Below are 12,359 nucleotides of genomic sequence, written 5' to 3' on the forward strand. Positions count from 1 at the left end.
GGATGGAGTCGGGTGGATCCCAGAGTCTCTGGCTAGCCAAACTTAATCAAAATGGCAAGTTTCAGGTTCAGCCAAAGAGACTGGCTCAAAAACTGAGTGCAACAGGTGGCCAACTGAGGAAAATTCCTGCTGCCCACCTCAGGCCTCCGTGGGTGCCTGCATGGGGAGTGTACCCGCACCCAGCGTCCCCAAGGTCAGGGTGTCCTTTGGGGAACAGGAAGCTTGCTAGGGGGTGACAGTCACAAGGGAATGACATAGGTCCTGCTGCCTCTGAGCTGGCCTTGCCTCTGGCTACTACATCCCCTTTGCCCACTAAGTTCCCTGCTCGGGCTGCTGTGTGGCCTCAGCTGCTCAGTTTGCAGGCCCAGCCTAGCTGCACAGCTCTGACTCCTCCCGAGTTACCATTTCAGACACTGCCCTCACCTCTACCCCGACCCTGGGGGTGGGGGTGGGGGGCTGCTGCTAGCTTGGTTCTCCTATTCTAACGTACACTTCTACTGTATTAACAACTAATACAGCTTTATGGCCCTGACTGTTCCCCCACAGTGGCGAGCACTGGCTTGTGCCCCTGGTGCACTTGTGTGAGGGTCCTCACCAAGTCACATCAGACCCGTGTCATACCTGTTTTCTGGGGATTCCTACCCACTTTGACTCAGTTTTCAGGCTGCCTTAAGCTTCTATACTCCCCACACACATTAGAGCCCTTGTTTATTGAATGGGGCTCAAGGGTCAGCACAACTGAGGGGCCCCTTGTCCCTCTGGTCCCCACTTACAGTCCAGCCTGTCCAAAGTACAGGCAGCTGAATGGTCCTGAATCCCAGTTTCCAGACCTCAAGGGCTAGGAAGGAGGTTGAGGCACTTCTGGAGAGTCTCCAGGCTCCTGGGTCAAGTTCCTCCGCAGAGACTGGCCCAACCAACACCCTGCTGCCAGTGGAGAGGGACCCATAGCGTGGGCCCACCCTTACCCAGCATAGTGTGAGCTGGGTGAGGTTAGGTAGCAGCCGATCTTGCACAATAGCGAAGCAGCTTGAAGCAGATTGTACGCACTAGGAAGGTGAACGTGGCCTATCCTTAAGGTTCTACCTGGCATCTCCCGATTATCGGGATTTTTTGTCGGTTATCTCCCGATTCCCGGGATTAAACGATTCCCGGACGTCCAGAACCATTTCAGACACCGCCCTCACCCCCACCCCCACCCCGCGCCAGAACTCAGTGGGGGCGGGACAGGGCGGGCAGTGGGCAGGCCCTCACAGGCCACACCCACTCCGGTATTTCGAAGCTGGAGTGAGCTGCACTGGCCGGAGGGCGGGCTCAGATCCTAAGCCGAAGTTGAGCGAAGAGTCCACCTGGGTGAGTGTCCTGCTAAGCTGAGGAGCCCCAGCCCTGCCTACCAACTGCTTCTTCCTCCGCCTGGACAAGGGTCCAGGCGCCCCGCCCGACTCCGGGTGGAGGCAACTCAGAGGCCACGCGACCGTGTCAGGCTGTCTGGGATGCAGGCAGGCCGCAAGGAGAAGCAGAGGATAGGTTGCTAGCTCCGGGCAACTTCAGAGCCCTCCTCATCAAGCCTGAGCTCATGGAGGCCCCTGCTGCGTCTGGCTCTGAAGGAGGGACCCATTCTACAGATGAGGAAACGGAGGCCATCCTACTAGGAAGTGGCCGGGCTCAAGACAGAATCCAGCTCCTCTCCTCATCCTCCGAATAGGGTCTGGGAGAAAAGGCAGGGGTTGAAGGAAGAGTAGGAAAGGGGGTGCAGGAGTAAGACAGAACATCGGGGCCTCAGGGGAAGGCCAGATCACGAGTGGTGTGTGTGGGTCTAGCTCGCAGATTGCAGGAGACAGGACCTAGTAACAAAATCACGGTATGTAATGTGGACTGTCTGCAGGGAGCATGGGGGAACTTCCGTTTGTCTTGCATGTACATGGCTAGCATCCCTTGGCTGGAGCACTCGAGTGCTGGCGGTTATGGTGCTGGGACTAGGCAGGACGTGCCAAGTCAGAGCAGCGTCCCTCTGTCTGGGACAGACCCCTCTGTGGTGTGGTTCTAGTTGGCCGTGTGACCTTAGACTTCACCTTACTCCACCTGGGTTGGCTCATTTATAAGTTAAGGTCAGGATGGGAGGCGTGGTGGTAGCACAGGCCTTTAATCCCAGCACTCAGGAGGCAGAGGCCGGCTGATCTCTGAGTTCAAGGCCAGCCTGATCCCCAGAGCCAGTTCCAGGACAGCCAAGGCTACACAGAGGAACCCTGTCTTGAAAAACAGACAAACAAACAAATCGTAAGGCTGGGGTGTCCGCTAGGAACTGGGGAGGGGGTGTTTATAGAAAGAAGTAAGATGTGAGGATCCTGGTTTTTCCCTCACCTCCTCACTCACATCTTTCCTGCCAGGGGTGGCCAAGTCTTATTCAACCAAAGAGGAAACAGGCCCAGAGAGGGCAAGTGACTTACCCAGTGTCACACAGCTGGTTACAATTTGGGGAGGGCCCTAGAGACTTAGTCCCTGGCCCTGTGCACCCAGCCCTCCCTGCTCACCCCTGCTGTGCAGGGCCTGGCTCTTCTGAAGCCCTTGACTATCATCTGAATTCTCTCCTTTCCCAAGCTGGGGACAGGACTGTGGTTTCCTCTTAAGTAAACCAGGCCTAGGGAGGAAGTGGTCTGCTGGGCAGACCCAGGCAGCAAGCTGGGCCCATTAGTATCTGAAGTTCCTCTCAATGTGTGTCCCCACTTGTGTCCTCCAGCCCTCAACGCCAGTTTAAGAGCTGAGGAAATGGTGTCCCCAGGATCCTGGACCTGAAGAGTAGTAGCTACCAAGGAGCAGGCAGTAGCCCCAGGGAGAGTGTTGGCTTTTGGCTGGGCATCTGCAGGGCAGTTGAAGAGTCCCTTTGCTTTCCAGCCAGGAAGTGTGTGTGCCTGCTGGGGTTAGAGGGAGGCCACCAGGGCTTCCCGCCCATTGTTTCATGGTTTCACTTTCCCAGTTTCAACACCAAGACTTTTCCCAGCCCCACAGGCAATGTTGCGGGCAGCCAAAGGCAACCCCCAGCCAATTCTCCCCTTCAGGATTTCAGCTCCAGGGAACTTAGAGGGAGTTCCACCCCCACCCTCTGCATGTATAAGGAAGCAGGCTAGACAGCTCAGCGGCATTTGGTGTCAGCTGTCACAGCCTAGGGTCCCAGGGCTAAGCTGGGTCTCAAGTGGGGGGCAGACAGAGAGGTGATCCAGTGCTGAAAACACTGCTGGAGCCAGGGTGTCTGGGAGCTGCTGAGCTAGACTTGAGCAAGAAGGCAGCAGAAGGAAGGCCAGCTTAAAGACAGCCTACCACCGGTGGTAGGCTTTGGGGTCATTGGGCTGCTCCATGCTTTCTTTTTTTTTGGGGGGGGGGGCGGGGGGGGGAAGGAGTTCGAGACAGGGTTTCTCTGTGCAGTCCTGGCTGTCCTGGAACTCACTCTGTAGACCAGACTGGCCTTGAACTCAGAAATCCGCCTGCCTCTGGCTCTCAAGTGCTGGGATTAAAGGCATGCGCCACCACTGCCCGGCCCATGCTTTCTCTTGCTACTGACTTTCTGTTAACCTCGGTACCCATTACTTCATTCCCGGCCTCAGTTTTCCCATCTGTCCGGTGAATGGGAACAAGTGTATGATGCCTGCCTGGAACTAGCTCCTAACCACTTTTTTTTTTTTTTTTTTTTTTGCCTGCCCTAAGGATCATGGGCTCCATGTTCCGGAGTGAAGAAGTGGCCTTGGTCCAGCTCCTGTTGCCCACAGCGTCTGCTTACAACTGTGTGAGCCAGCTTGGTGAGCTGGGCCTCGTGGAGTTCAGAGATGTAAGTGGGGTGGGGCAGAGGCCTGGGCGGGTAGCCCACATCAGGAAAGGCCTTGTGATTACCCCTGGCCTGCCGCAGGAGCATCCCAGCCCTCCCTTCCAGCACAGGTGCCCTTCCCATGCCTACTCGTGCCTTTTCTGGCACGCGGTTGAGTTTGCTCCAACTAGTCGGTTCAGGCTAATTGGGCACCCGGCAACTTTTTGGAGGAGGTGCCTCAGACCTGGATCCCAGAGCAGTGACCTCCTGGTCCCCTCCCAGAGATTCTGACCCGTATATGTATGCATCACAGCTCAACGAATCCGTGAGCGCCTTCCAGAGACGCTTCGTGGTAGACGTCCGGCGCTGCGAGGAGCTGGAGAAGACCTTCAGTAAGTTGGACCCAGATTCACATCCCATGGAAGGAGCGCTAGGCAAGCTCGGTCTGAAGGGAAGTGCCCCCGTTACCCAGGTGGAAGGCAGAGAAGGGAGGTGTGGGCGGGGCTGCTGGGATCCGCAGGACGTCCTTGGCTCTGGGTGGGTGGAGCCAAGGACGGAAGGTAGGACTGCCTTGGAGTATGAGCCACAACTCAAGCTTTCTGCCTAGATAGACTGGGGTGGACAGACGCTGGGGTGGAGGGCTGGAAAGGCCTTTCTTAGGTCAGAGATGAGGGCAGAACAGGGGGAACAGAGCGGCTGCTTCTAAACAGTTTAGCCCGGGATTTTTCTGGAGATCTGACTCAGCAGATTAGTCATGGCCTTTGATGCGCATTAGGGATCTCCCTACATGTCTGCTGCCCCTGGCTAACGATAGACATGAGCTGGCATAACCCTGTGTGACTTCCCCTAACCCCACCGCCCCTTTCTGTGTCTAGCCTTCTTGCGGGAAGAAGTGCAGCGGGCAGGTCTGACGCTGGCCCCACCTGAAGGGACACTGCCAGCACCACCTCCCCGAGACCTGCTGCGCATCCAGGAGGAAACAGATCGCTTGGCCCAGGAGCTTCGGGATGTTCGTGGCAACCAGCAGGCACTGCGGGCCCAGCTGCACCAGCTGCGGCTCCACTCGGCCGTGCTGGGCCAGAGCCACAGCCCGCCGGTCAGCCCCAGCCAGGGCAGGGATGGGACCTGGAGATATATATGCCACGGCTGGGACTCACAATGTCTCTTGGTGCCTAGATGGCAGCTGACCATACTGAGGGACCCTTCTCTGAGAGAACACCCTTGCTTCCAGCCACACGGGGGCCACATGCAGACCTGAAGGTCAAGTGAGTCCGGGCAGTTTGTCTTTTCTGGGTAGCCTTAAGGCACTGACCAAAGAAGGGAACCCTATGGCCCCTGAGTCTCTGTACGTTGTGTTTGGGGGGTTCCCCACGGGTGCTTCCTGTGAGCCCGCCTCCAGCCCTGTTGGCAGTTTTGTGGCAGGTGCTGTGGAGCCCTACAAGGCTGCAGCCCTGGAGCGCCTGCTGTGGAGAGCTTGCCGCGGCTTCCTCATTGCCAGCTTTCAGGAGACTCAGGGGCAGCTGGAGGACCCAGTGACGGTGAGTTGGCAGGGGCCAGGGTGGGGGCAGTCTGGGATGAGCCAGGGCTCCAGAGACTAACCGAACCTGGCTTTCACAGGGTGAGCCTGCAACTTGGATGACCTTTGTCATCTCCTACTGGGGTGAGCAGATCGGACAGAAGATTCGAAAGATCACAGACTGGTGAGCCACGATTACGAGTACATGGTCACTCGGCGGCGGCAGGTGTCCAGCCGACTGGTCCTGTGTGGCCCAGGCCCCTGATAACACCTTCAGTCAAGTTTGTCCTGCCCCCAGCTCTGCCTGGTGACTTCCACTGACCCCCATTACCCCATCTCTTCCTCAGCTTCCACTGTCATGTCTTCCCGTACCTGGAGCAGGAAGAAGCCCGGCTCAGGACCTTGCAGCAGCTGCAGCAGCAAAGCCAGGAACTTCAGGAGGTGAGTGCCCATGTGACCTGACCCCTGCTAGCTCCCTCAAGGCTCCCTTGCCACTTCTGGTTACTTTTTTTTTTTTTTTTTTTTTTGTCCCCAGGTCCTGGGGGAGACAGACCGGTTCCTGAGCCAGGTGTTGGGCCGGGTGCAGCAGCTGCTGCCCCCATGGCAGGTGCAGATCCACAAGATGAAGGCAGTGTACCTGACCCTCAACCAGTGCAGTGTGAACACCACACACAAGTGCCTCATCGCGGAGGTCTGGTGTGCCACGAGGGACCTGCCCACTGTGCAGCAGGCGCTGCAGAGCGGCTCAGTGAGCATCCAGGCTGCCAGAGGCTTGCTCCCTCCCTGCCTTTCCTCCTTCTACTTCCAGTCTCTCCTTAAGCTTCCTTTGCTCTGGGATTGAAGGGTGGGTACCATTTCCTAGGAGCCTCCTCCTCCAGGGCATTTTGGGTAGGATAGGGCTGACCAACTTCCCCCATGCCATCCCACCCCACCCTCAACCCAGAAATTACAGTCCACATCTCAGCTGGGCCTGGGAACGGGGGTGGGGTTGGGGTGGGGGGGCAGGGTTTCTACAGGCCCCCAGCATCAGCTTCTGTCTCTCTGCCTGGGTACCTCAGAGTGAGGAAGGAGTGAGTGCTGTCGCTCACCGCATCCCCTGCCAGGACATGCCTCCAACCCTCATCAGGACCAACCGCTTCACCTCCAGTTTCCAGGGCATTGTGGATGCCTATGGTGTGGGCCGCTACAGGGAAGTTAACCCTGGTGAGATCCATTGCTCTCTCAGTGGAGGTCATCCCTCCCATCCTCTGTTTGGGTACAAACCTTGAGAGGGGTGGGTAGAAGTTAGGCCCTTGCCTTTGGGGTGCAAACCTTGAGAGGGGTAGGAGCTGGGTCCACCCCATCCTTTTGTAACAGAGACATAGTCCCCAGTTCAATCTCCAGGGAGGTTATTGGGTACCCTAGTCCCAATTGGGACTTCCCACTTGTCTCAGCCGTTAAATCCACAGGGAACCAATTTGGAACAGTTCAGAAAACAGATTTGTGAATGGCTTAAAGTCCAGCTCACTTGTTTTGATGAGTTTCTTAGTTTCTGTGAGTGATATTTTTTCTAGTCTGTAAAATGGGAATAATAGTACAAACCTCAGAGAAGTGTTAGGATGGCTAGGAGTTGTTAGAGGGCCCCAGACCAGCCTATAATTGTGACTTACTTGGCCACACTGCAGGGTTGTTTGTTGAGGGGTTGTTGTTGTTGTTTTTATGAAGTTGGAATGAAAAGGGTTGAGGATGTAGCTCAGTTGATAGATGAATCCGCCTGCCTCATGGATTCATGAAGCCCTGGGTTCAGTCTTCAGCAGAAACTAAGCATGGTGGTGAAGTCTATAATCCTAGCACTTGGGAGATGGAGGCAAGGGGGTCAAGAATTCAGGCATCGGGCTGGTGAGATGGCTCAGTGGGTAAGAGCACCCGACTGCTCTTCCAAAGATCCAGAGTTCAAATCCCAGCAACCACATGGTGGCTCACAACCATCCGTAACGAGATCTGACTCCCTCTTCTGGAGTGTGTGAAGACAGCTACAGTGTACTTACATATAATTAATAAATCTAAAAAAAAAAAAAAAAAAGAATTCAGGCATCTTCAGCTACGTAGAAAGTTCAAGGCTCAGTGGGGAAAGTGCTTACAGTAAAGTCAGGAGGCCTTTGTGATAGGCAAGATCAGTCTGAGTCTGAGCCCCTTTCCTTTTCTTTTCTTTTTTTTGGTGTTTTTGGTTTGTTTTTTTTTTTTTTTTTTTTTTTTTTTTGGTTTTTCGAGACAGGGTTTCTCTGTGTAGCCCTGGCTGTCCTGGAACTCACTTTGTAGACCAGGCTGACCTCAAACTCAGAAATCCGCCTGCCTCTGCCTCCCAAGTGCTGGGATTCAAGGCGTGTGCCACCATGCCCGGCTGGCTAGCTTTCTTTCTTTCTTTCTTTCTTTCTTTCTTTCTTTCTTTCTTTCTTTCTTTCTTTCTTTCACTCTTGGTCTTTTGAGATCTCTGTGTAGTCTTGTCAGTCCTGGAACTTAGGCTGGCCTCGAACACAGTTATCCACCTGCCTCTCCATCTTGAGTGCTGGGATTAAAGGTGTGTGCAGTTACCTCCGGATTGAGACAGGGTGTTACACTGTAGCCTGGGTTGGTCTTGAGTTCATGGTAATCATCCTGCTTTGGCTTCCTGAGTTCTAGAATTACAGGTATGAACCATCATGCCAGGCTTATAGATCTTAAACATAACCCTCAGGGCCAGAGAAATGGTTATTGAGTAAAAGCGTGTGAATAATTGTGACAGCCTGAGCTCAATTTCCAGGGCCTTCTATAGTAGCCGAGTAGCACCGATGCCTACAAGTTATCCTTTGAGCTGCACACATGCATACCTTCCTCTCAGTAAATTAGCAAGTAAATGTTATTCAGACAAACAACAACAACAACAAACACCCACTGAGCACCAGAGCTAGGGAGCTGGCTAGGCCAGTAGAGCCTGAAGACCTGAGTGGGGAGCTCCAGAGCCCATGTAGGTTCAGCAGTGCATGGTTGTAATTCCAGTGGCGGTGAGATGTGGGCTGGAGCCAGGCAGCTCCTTTCTAGTGAGGTTCCAGCCTAACTATAAGCACTGTCTCTAAATGGAGGAGTGACCCACTGTTGTTTCTGATCTACATACACATGCACACACACAAATAAAACAAAAACAGTCGGGAGGATCATTTCAGGAGTTCAAGACCATTCTGGACCACTCTGCCCTATCTTTAACTGACAGCTACCTGGGCAGTGGTGGCGTATACCTTTAATCCCAGTACTTGGGAGGCAGAGGCAGGCGGATTTCTGAGTTTGAGGCCAGCCTGGTCTACAAAGTGAGTTCCAGGACAGCCAGGGCTTCACAGAGAAACTGTCTAGAAAAACAAACCAACCAAACAAACAAACCTGACAGCTAGAACTGCTAAACTTATGTCCACAGCCTGGCACCTGCCAGGCCTGCCACACTTACCGGGTCAATTTATAAAAATAAGTCTTTATTTTTAAAGATTTATTTATTTATTATATGTAAGTACACTGTAGCTGTCTTCAGACACTCCAGAAGAGGGCGCCAGATCTCGTTACAGATGGTTGTGAGCCACCATGTGGTTGCTGGGATTTGAACTCTGGACCTTTGGAAGAGCAATCAGGTGCCCTTACCCATTGAGCCATCTCACCAGCCCCCGTGGCACTCATTTATAATAACCCTGTGAGGTGGCACTGAGATCTTCATTTTACAAATGGAGAAATAGGCTCAGGAAATTTAAATAACATGCCTTGGGTGGCATAGATTGATAGTTGTAGGCTCTGAAATGTGCCAAGTGGTCCCTGCCTCATAAACTCGCTCTTGGCTGGTCCTGAGAGGCCTCTGTGGCAACTCAGACAGGGAAGTGATACTCAGTCTCCCATGGGGACCTGCCTCACTGTATTCTGTCTGCCTGCAGCTCCCTACACCATCATCACATTCCCCTTTCTCTTCGCTGTGATGTTTGGCGACGTGGGGCACGGACTGCTCATGTTTCTCTTTGCCCTGGCCATGGTCCTCACTGAGAACTGTCCAGCTGTGAAGGCTGCACAAAATGAGGTACGAACCATCCATACCTGACAAGGGAAAAGGGATAGAGCACAAGAGTGGAACAGCCTCTTGAGCTGAGCTAAACAGCACACCATCTCCCCCTGCACCCCCAGATCTGGCAGACCTTCTTTGGGGGTCGATACCTACTCCTGCTCATGGGTCTGTTCTCCATCTACACTGGCTTCATCTATAATGAGTGCTTCAGCCGAGCCACCACTATTTTCCCCTCAGGCTGGAGTGTGGCTGCCATGGCCAACCAGTCAGGCTGGAGGTATGACCTATAACCCTCCCTACCCACCCAGGGCCCCTGGCCCACTGTGCAGCTCTGACATTATCTATTTTTACTGCAGTGACGAGTATCTGTCCCAGCACTCCATGCTCACCTTGAATCCTAACATCACTGGCGTCTTCCTCGGACCATATCCCTTTGGCATTGACCCGGTAAGTGGGCATACTGGTGCATAGGAAGGAGGTAGTTGGGAAGATCCAGGGCTCCACAGATCCATCTGTTTACTATTCCCCTTTGACAGTTGGCACTGTGTACTTCCTGTAAAAATGGTGGAGTGGGGGCTGGGCGTGGTGGCACACGCCTTTAATCCCAGCACTTGGGAGGCAGAGGCAGGCAGATTTCTGAGTTCGAGGCCAGCCTGGTCTACAGAATGAGTTCCAAGACAGCCAGGGCTACACAGAGAAACCCTGCCTCAAAAAAAAAAAAAAAAAAAATAGTGGAGTGGGACACAAGTATAATTCAAACCCTTGGGTGATGGGAGGCAGGAGGATCAGAGTTCAAGTGCACCCTTGGCTGCATAGAAGAGTTCAAGGCCTGCCTGCATTACATAAAACTGTCTCAAAACCAACCAACAAACACCTAGAACAGAATGACAGCCCTGTGTGTGAAACAACTGGTCCATGTTAGCATCACCCTATTGAACAGATGAGTGAAGCCAAGGCCTGGGTGCCTGAGCTACCAGCTGAGCTACCCTAGTCACTAGCCCCTTAGAACTAGTGACTTAGTTGCTGGGACTAGGTTTGTCAGGGAGCCAGGGAATGAGAGAAACATGGGAGGGAGTGGGGTCCATAGTGTCCCTGCGTGCTCAACTCTCCCACTACCCCAGATCTGGAGCCTGGCCACCAACCACCTGAGCTTTCTCAACTCCTTCAAGATGAAGATGTCTGTCATCCTTGGGGTCACGCACATGGCCTTTGGGGTGTTCCTCAGCATCTTCAACCACGTGTGAGCTAAGGGTTGCCAGTGGGTGTGGGCAGTGTCCTTGTGGGTCTAGGGTGCTCTGACCTGTCTGTTCCCACAGGCACTTTGGCCAGGCCCACCGGCTACTGCTGGAGACCTTGCCTGAGCTCATCTTCCTGCTGGGCCTCTTTGGCTACCTTGTGTTCCTCATTGTCTACAAGTGGGTGAATGTCTCAGCTGCCAGCGCCTCCTCGGCCCCCAGTATCCTCATTCACTTCATCAATATGTTCCTCTTCTCTCAAAACCCCACCAATCATCTGCTCTTCCATGGGCAGGTAGGCCACTTACAGAGGGTGGCTGACTTTCTCACTGGGGATGCTCTAGTTCAGTCACTGGGTCACCAGGAGCTGCAGAGCCATCTGAGGCATGGGCTGTAGGCTGGAATACTGCCAGACAGTGATGTCAGAGCCAATGGACTAAGGTATTAAGAACCTGAAGTCCTTCCTTAAGAGGTCCTTGTTAGTGTCCCTGGGGGAGGAACTACAGTTCCCAACGATCAATGACCACACCAAGTGACTGGTTCCATGCACTGTGCATGGTTGCCTTGCCTTTCTTGCCCACAGGAAGTGGTACAGTACGTGCTGGTGGTCCTGGCTTTGGCCACCGTTCCTATCCTGCTGCTGGGCACACCCTTGTACCTGCTGCGCCAGCACCGCCACAGAAGAAACACTCAGAGAAGGCCAGCAGGCCGGCAGGTAGACACAGAAAGGATTACGGGGAAGGAAGGCTGCATGAGGAGTGACCTCAGGCTGTGCTGCAGGGTGGGTGGCAGGCTATTCCAGGGGCTGGAGCTGTTGATGCTATCTCTTCTCAGGATGAGGACACTGACAAGCTTCTGGCCTCCCCTGATGCGTCCACTTTGGAGAACAGCTGGAGCCCTGATGAGGAGAAGGCTGGGAGCCCAGGGGATGAAGAAGCTGAGGTGGGCAGAATAGTACTCTGTTGGGGGAGGGCTGCCAGCTCCAGCTATTGTCTCATGACCTCTTACCGTGCAGTTTGTCCCTTCTGAGATCTTCATGCACCAAGCCATCCACACCATTGAGTTCTGCCTGGGCTGCATCTCCAACACAGCCTCCTACTTGCGTCTCTGGGCCCTGAGCCTGGCCCATGCCCGTGAGTGACCTCTCTCTGAGGGCCTCAGTATCCTACCTGGTCAGATGGGGCTGTCCCACAGAGGCGCTTCACCAGCTCTAGGGGCAAGGAGGATTCAAGGTTGCTCTTGGGGTGGGGGTGTGACAGGCATTCACGAACTCCCTTATTTGTGTGCAGAGCTGTCTGAGGTCCTGTGGGCCATGGTGATGCGCATAGGCCTGGGCATGGGCCGAGAGATTGGCGTGGCAGCTGTGGTGCTGGTCCCTGTGTTTGCTGCCTTTGCTGTGTTGACTGTGGCCATCCTGTTAGTGATGGAAGGGCTCTCAGCCTTCCTGCATGCCCTGCGGTTGCACTGGTGAGCACCCTGTAGTGAGCCTGGGCATGGAGGGGATGGGTGGATTTCCTCTTACCTTCCCCTTTCTCACACCCAGGGTGGAGTTCCAGAACAAGTTCTATTCAGGCACCGGCTACAAGCTCAGCCCCTTCACCTTCACTGTGGACAGTGACTAGCACCCACTGCGATCCCTGCTTCTCCGAAGTGGGACAGGAATAAAGAGCTGGCTGGCCCAGGAACTTTGCCTTTGTCCTCTCTGGGGTACCAGGGTTAGGCTGACACTACAGTGGCCAGAGCTCTAGACTCTGAATATGACAT

The 12,359-nt window shown here is 54.3% G+C and overlaps 1 protein-coding gene across 3 annotated transcripts; it reads left to right on the forward strand.

Moving 5' to 3' along the window:
- The first annotated feature begins 1,261 nt into the window (after positions 1-1,261).
- Positions 1,262-12,280, forward strand: Tcirg1 (T cell immune regulator 1, ATPase H+ transporting V0 subunit a3). Of its 3 annotated transcripts, none has more exons than XM_021151394.2 (20): positions 1,262-1,350; positions 3,697-3,817; positions 4,107-4,185; positions 4,669-4,889; positions 4,970-5,058; positions 5,205-5,331; positions 5,411-5,493; positions 5,657-5,750; positions 5,845-6,057; positions 6,368-6,512; positions 9,236-9,375; positions 9,480-9,637; positions 9,717-9,807; positions 10,482-10,600; positions 10,677-10,890; positions 11,179-11,310; positions 11,430-11,537; positions 11,611-11,728; positions 11,885-12,062; positions 12,139-12,280. In XM_021151394.2, exons 2-20 carry the CDS (start codon positions 3,701-3,703, stop codon positions 12,215-12,217), a joined length of 2,505 nt encoding a protein of 834 aa, XP_021007053.1. In that variant the 5' UTR covers positions 1,262-1,350; positions 3,697-3,700; the 3' UTR covers positions 12,218-12,280. The 3 variants fall into 3 exon arrangements, with proteins under 3 accessions (XP_021007053.1, XP_021007054.1, XP_085690051.1); XM_021151395.2 differs by lacking the exon at positions 1,262-1,350 and adding an exon at positions 1,358-1,858; XM_085833925.1 differs by lacking the exon at positions 1,262-1,350 and adding an exon at positions 1,886-3,320.
- Positions 12,281-12,359: the final 79 nt, after the last annotated feature.

This window comes from Mus caroli, unplaced genomic scaffold (genome assembly GCF_978045245.1).
Source record: "Mus caroli unplaced genomic scaffold, Mus_caroli_1 scaffold_20, whole genome shotgun sequence".
Taxonomy (NCBI): Eukaryota; Metazoa; Chordata; class Mammalia; order Rodentia; family Muridae; genus Mus; species Mus caroli.

Bases quoted from the DNA above. Each gene is read 5' to 3' on its own strand.
- Tcirg1 (XM_021151394.2), top strand. From the start codon at position 3,701: ATGGGCTCCATGTTCCGGAGTGAAGAAGTGGCCTTGGTCCAGCTCCTG. The intron at 3,818-4,106 runs GTAAGTGGGGTG...TATGCATCACAG, and splicing joins GCCTCGTGGAGTTCAGAGAT to CTCAACGAATCCGTGAGCGC. The intron at 11,311-11,429 runs GTAGACACAGAA...ATCTCTTCTCAG, and splicing joins GAAGGCCAGCAGGCCGGCAG to GATGAGGACACTGACAAGCT.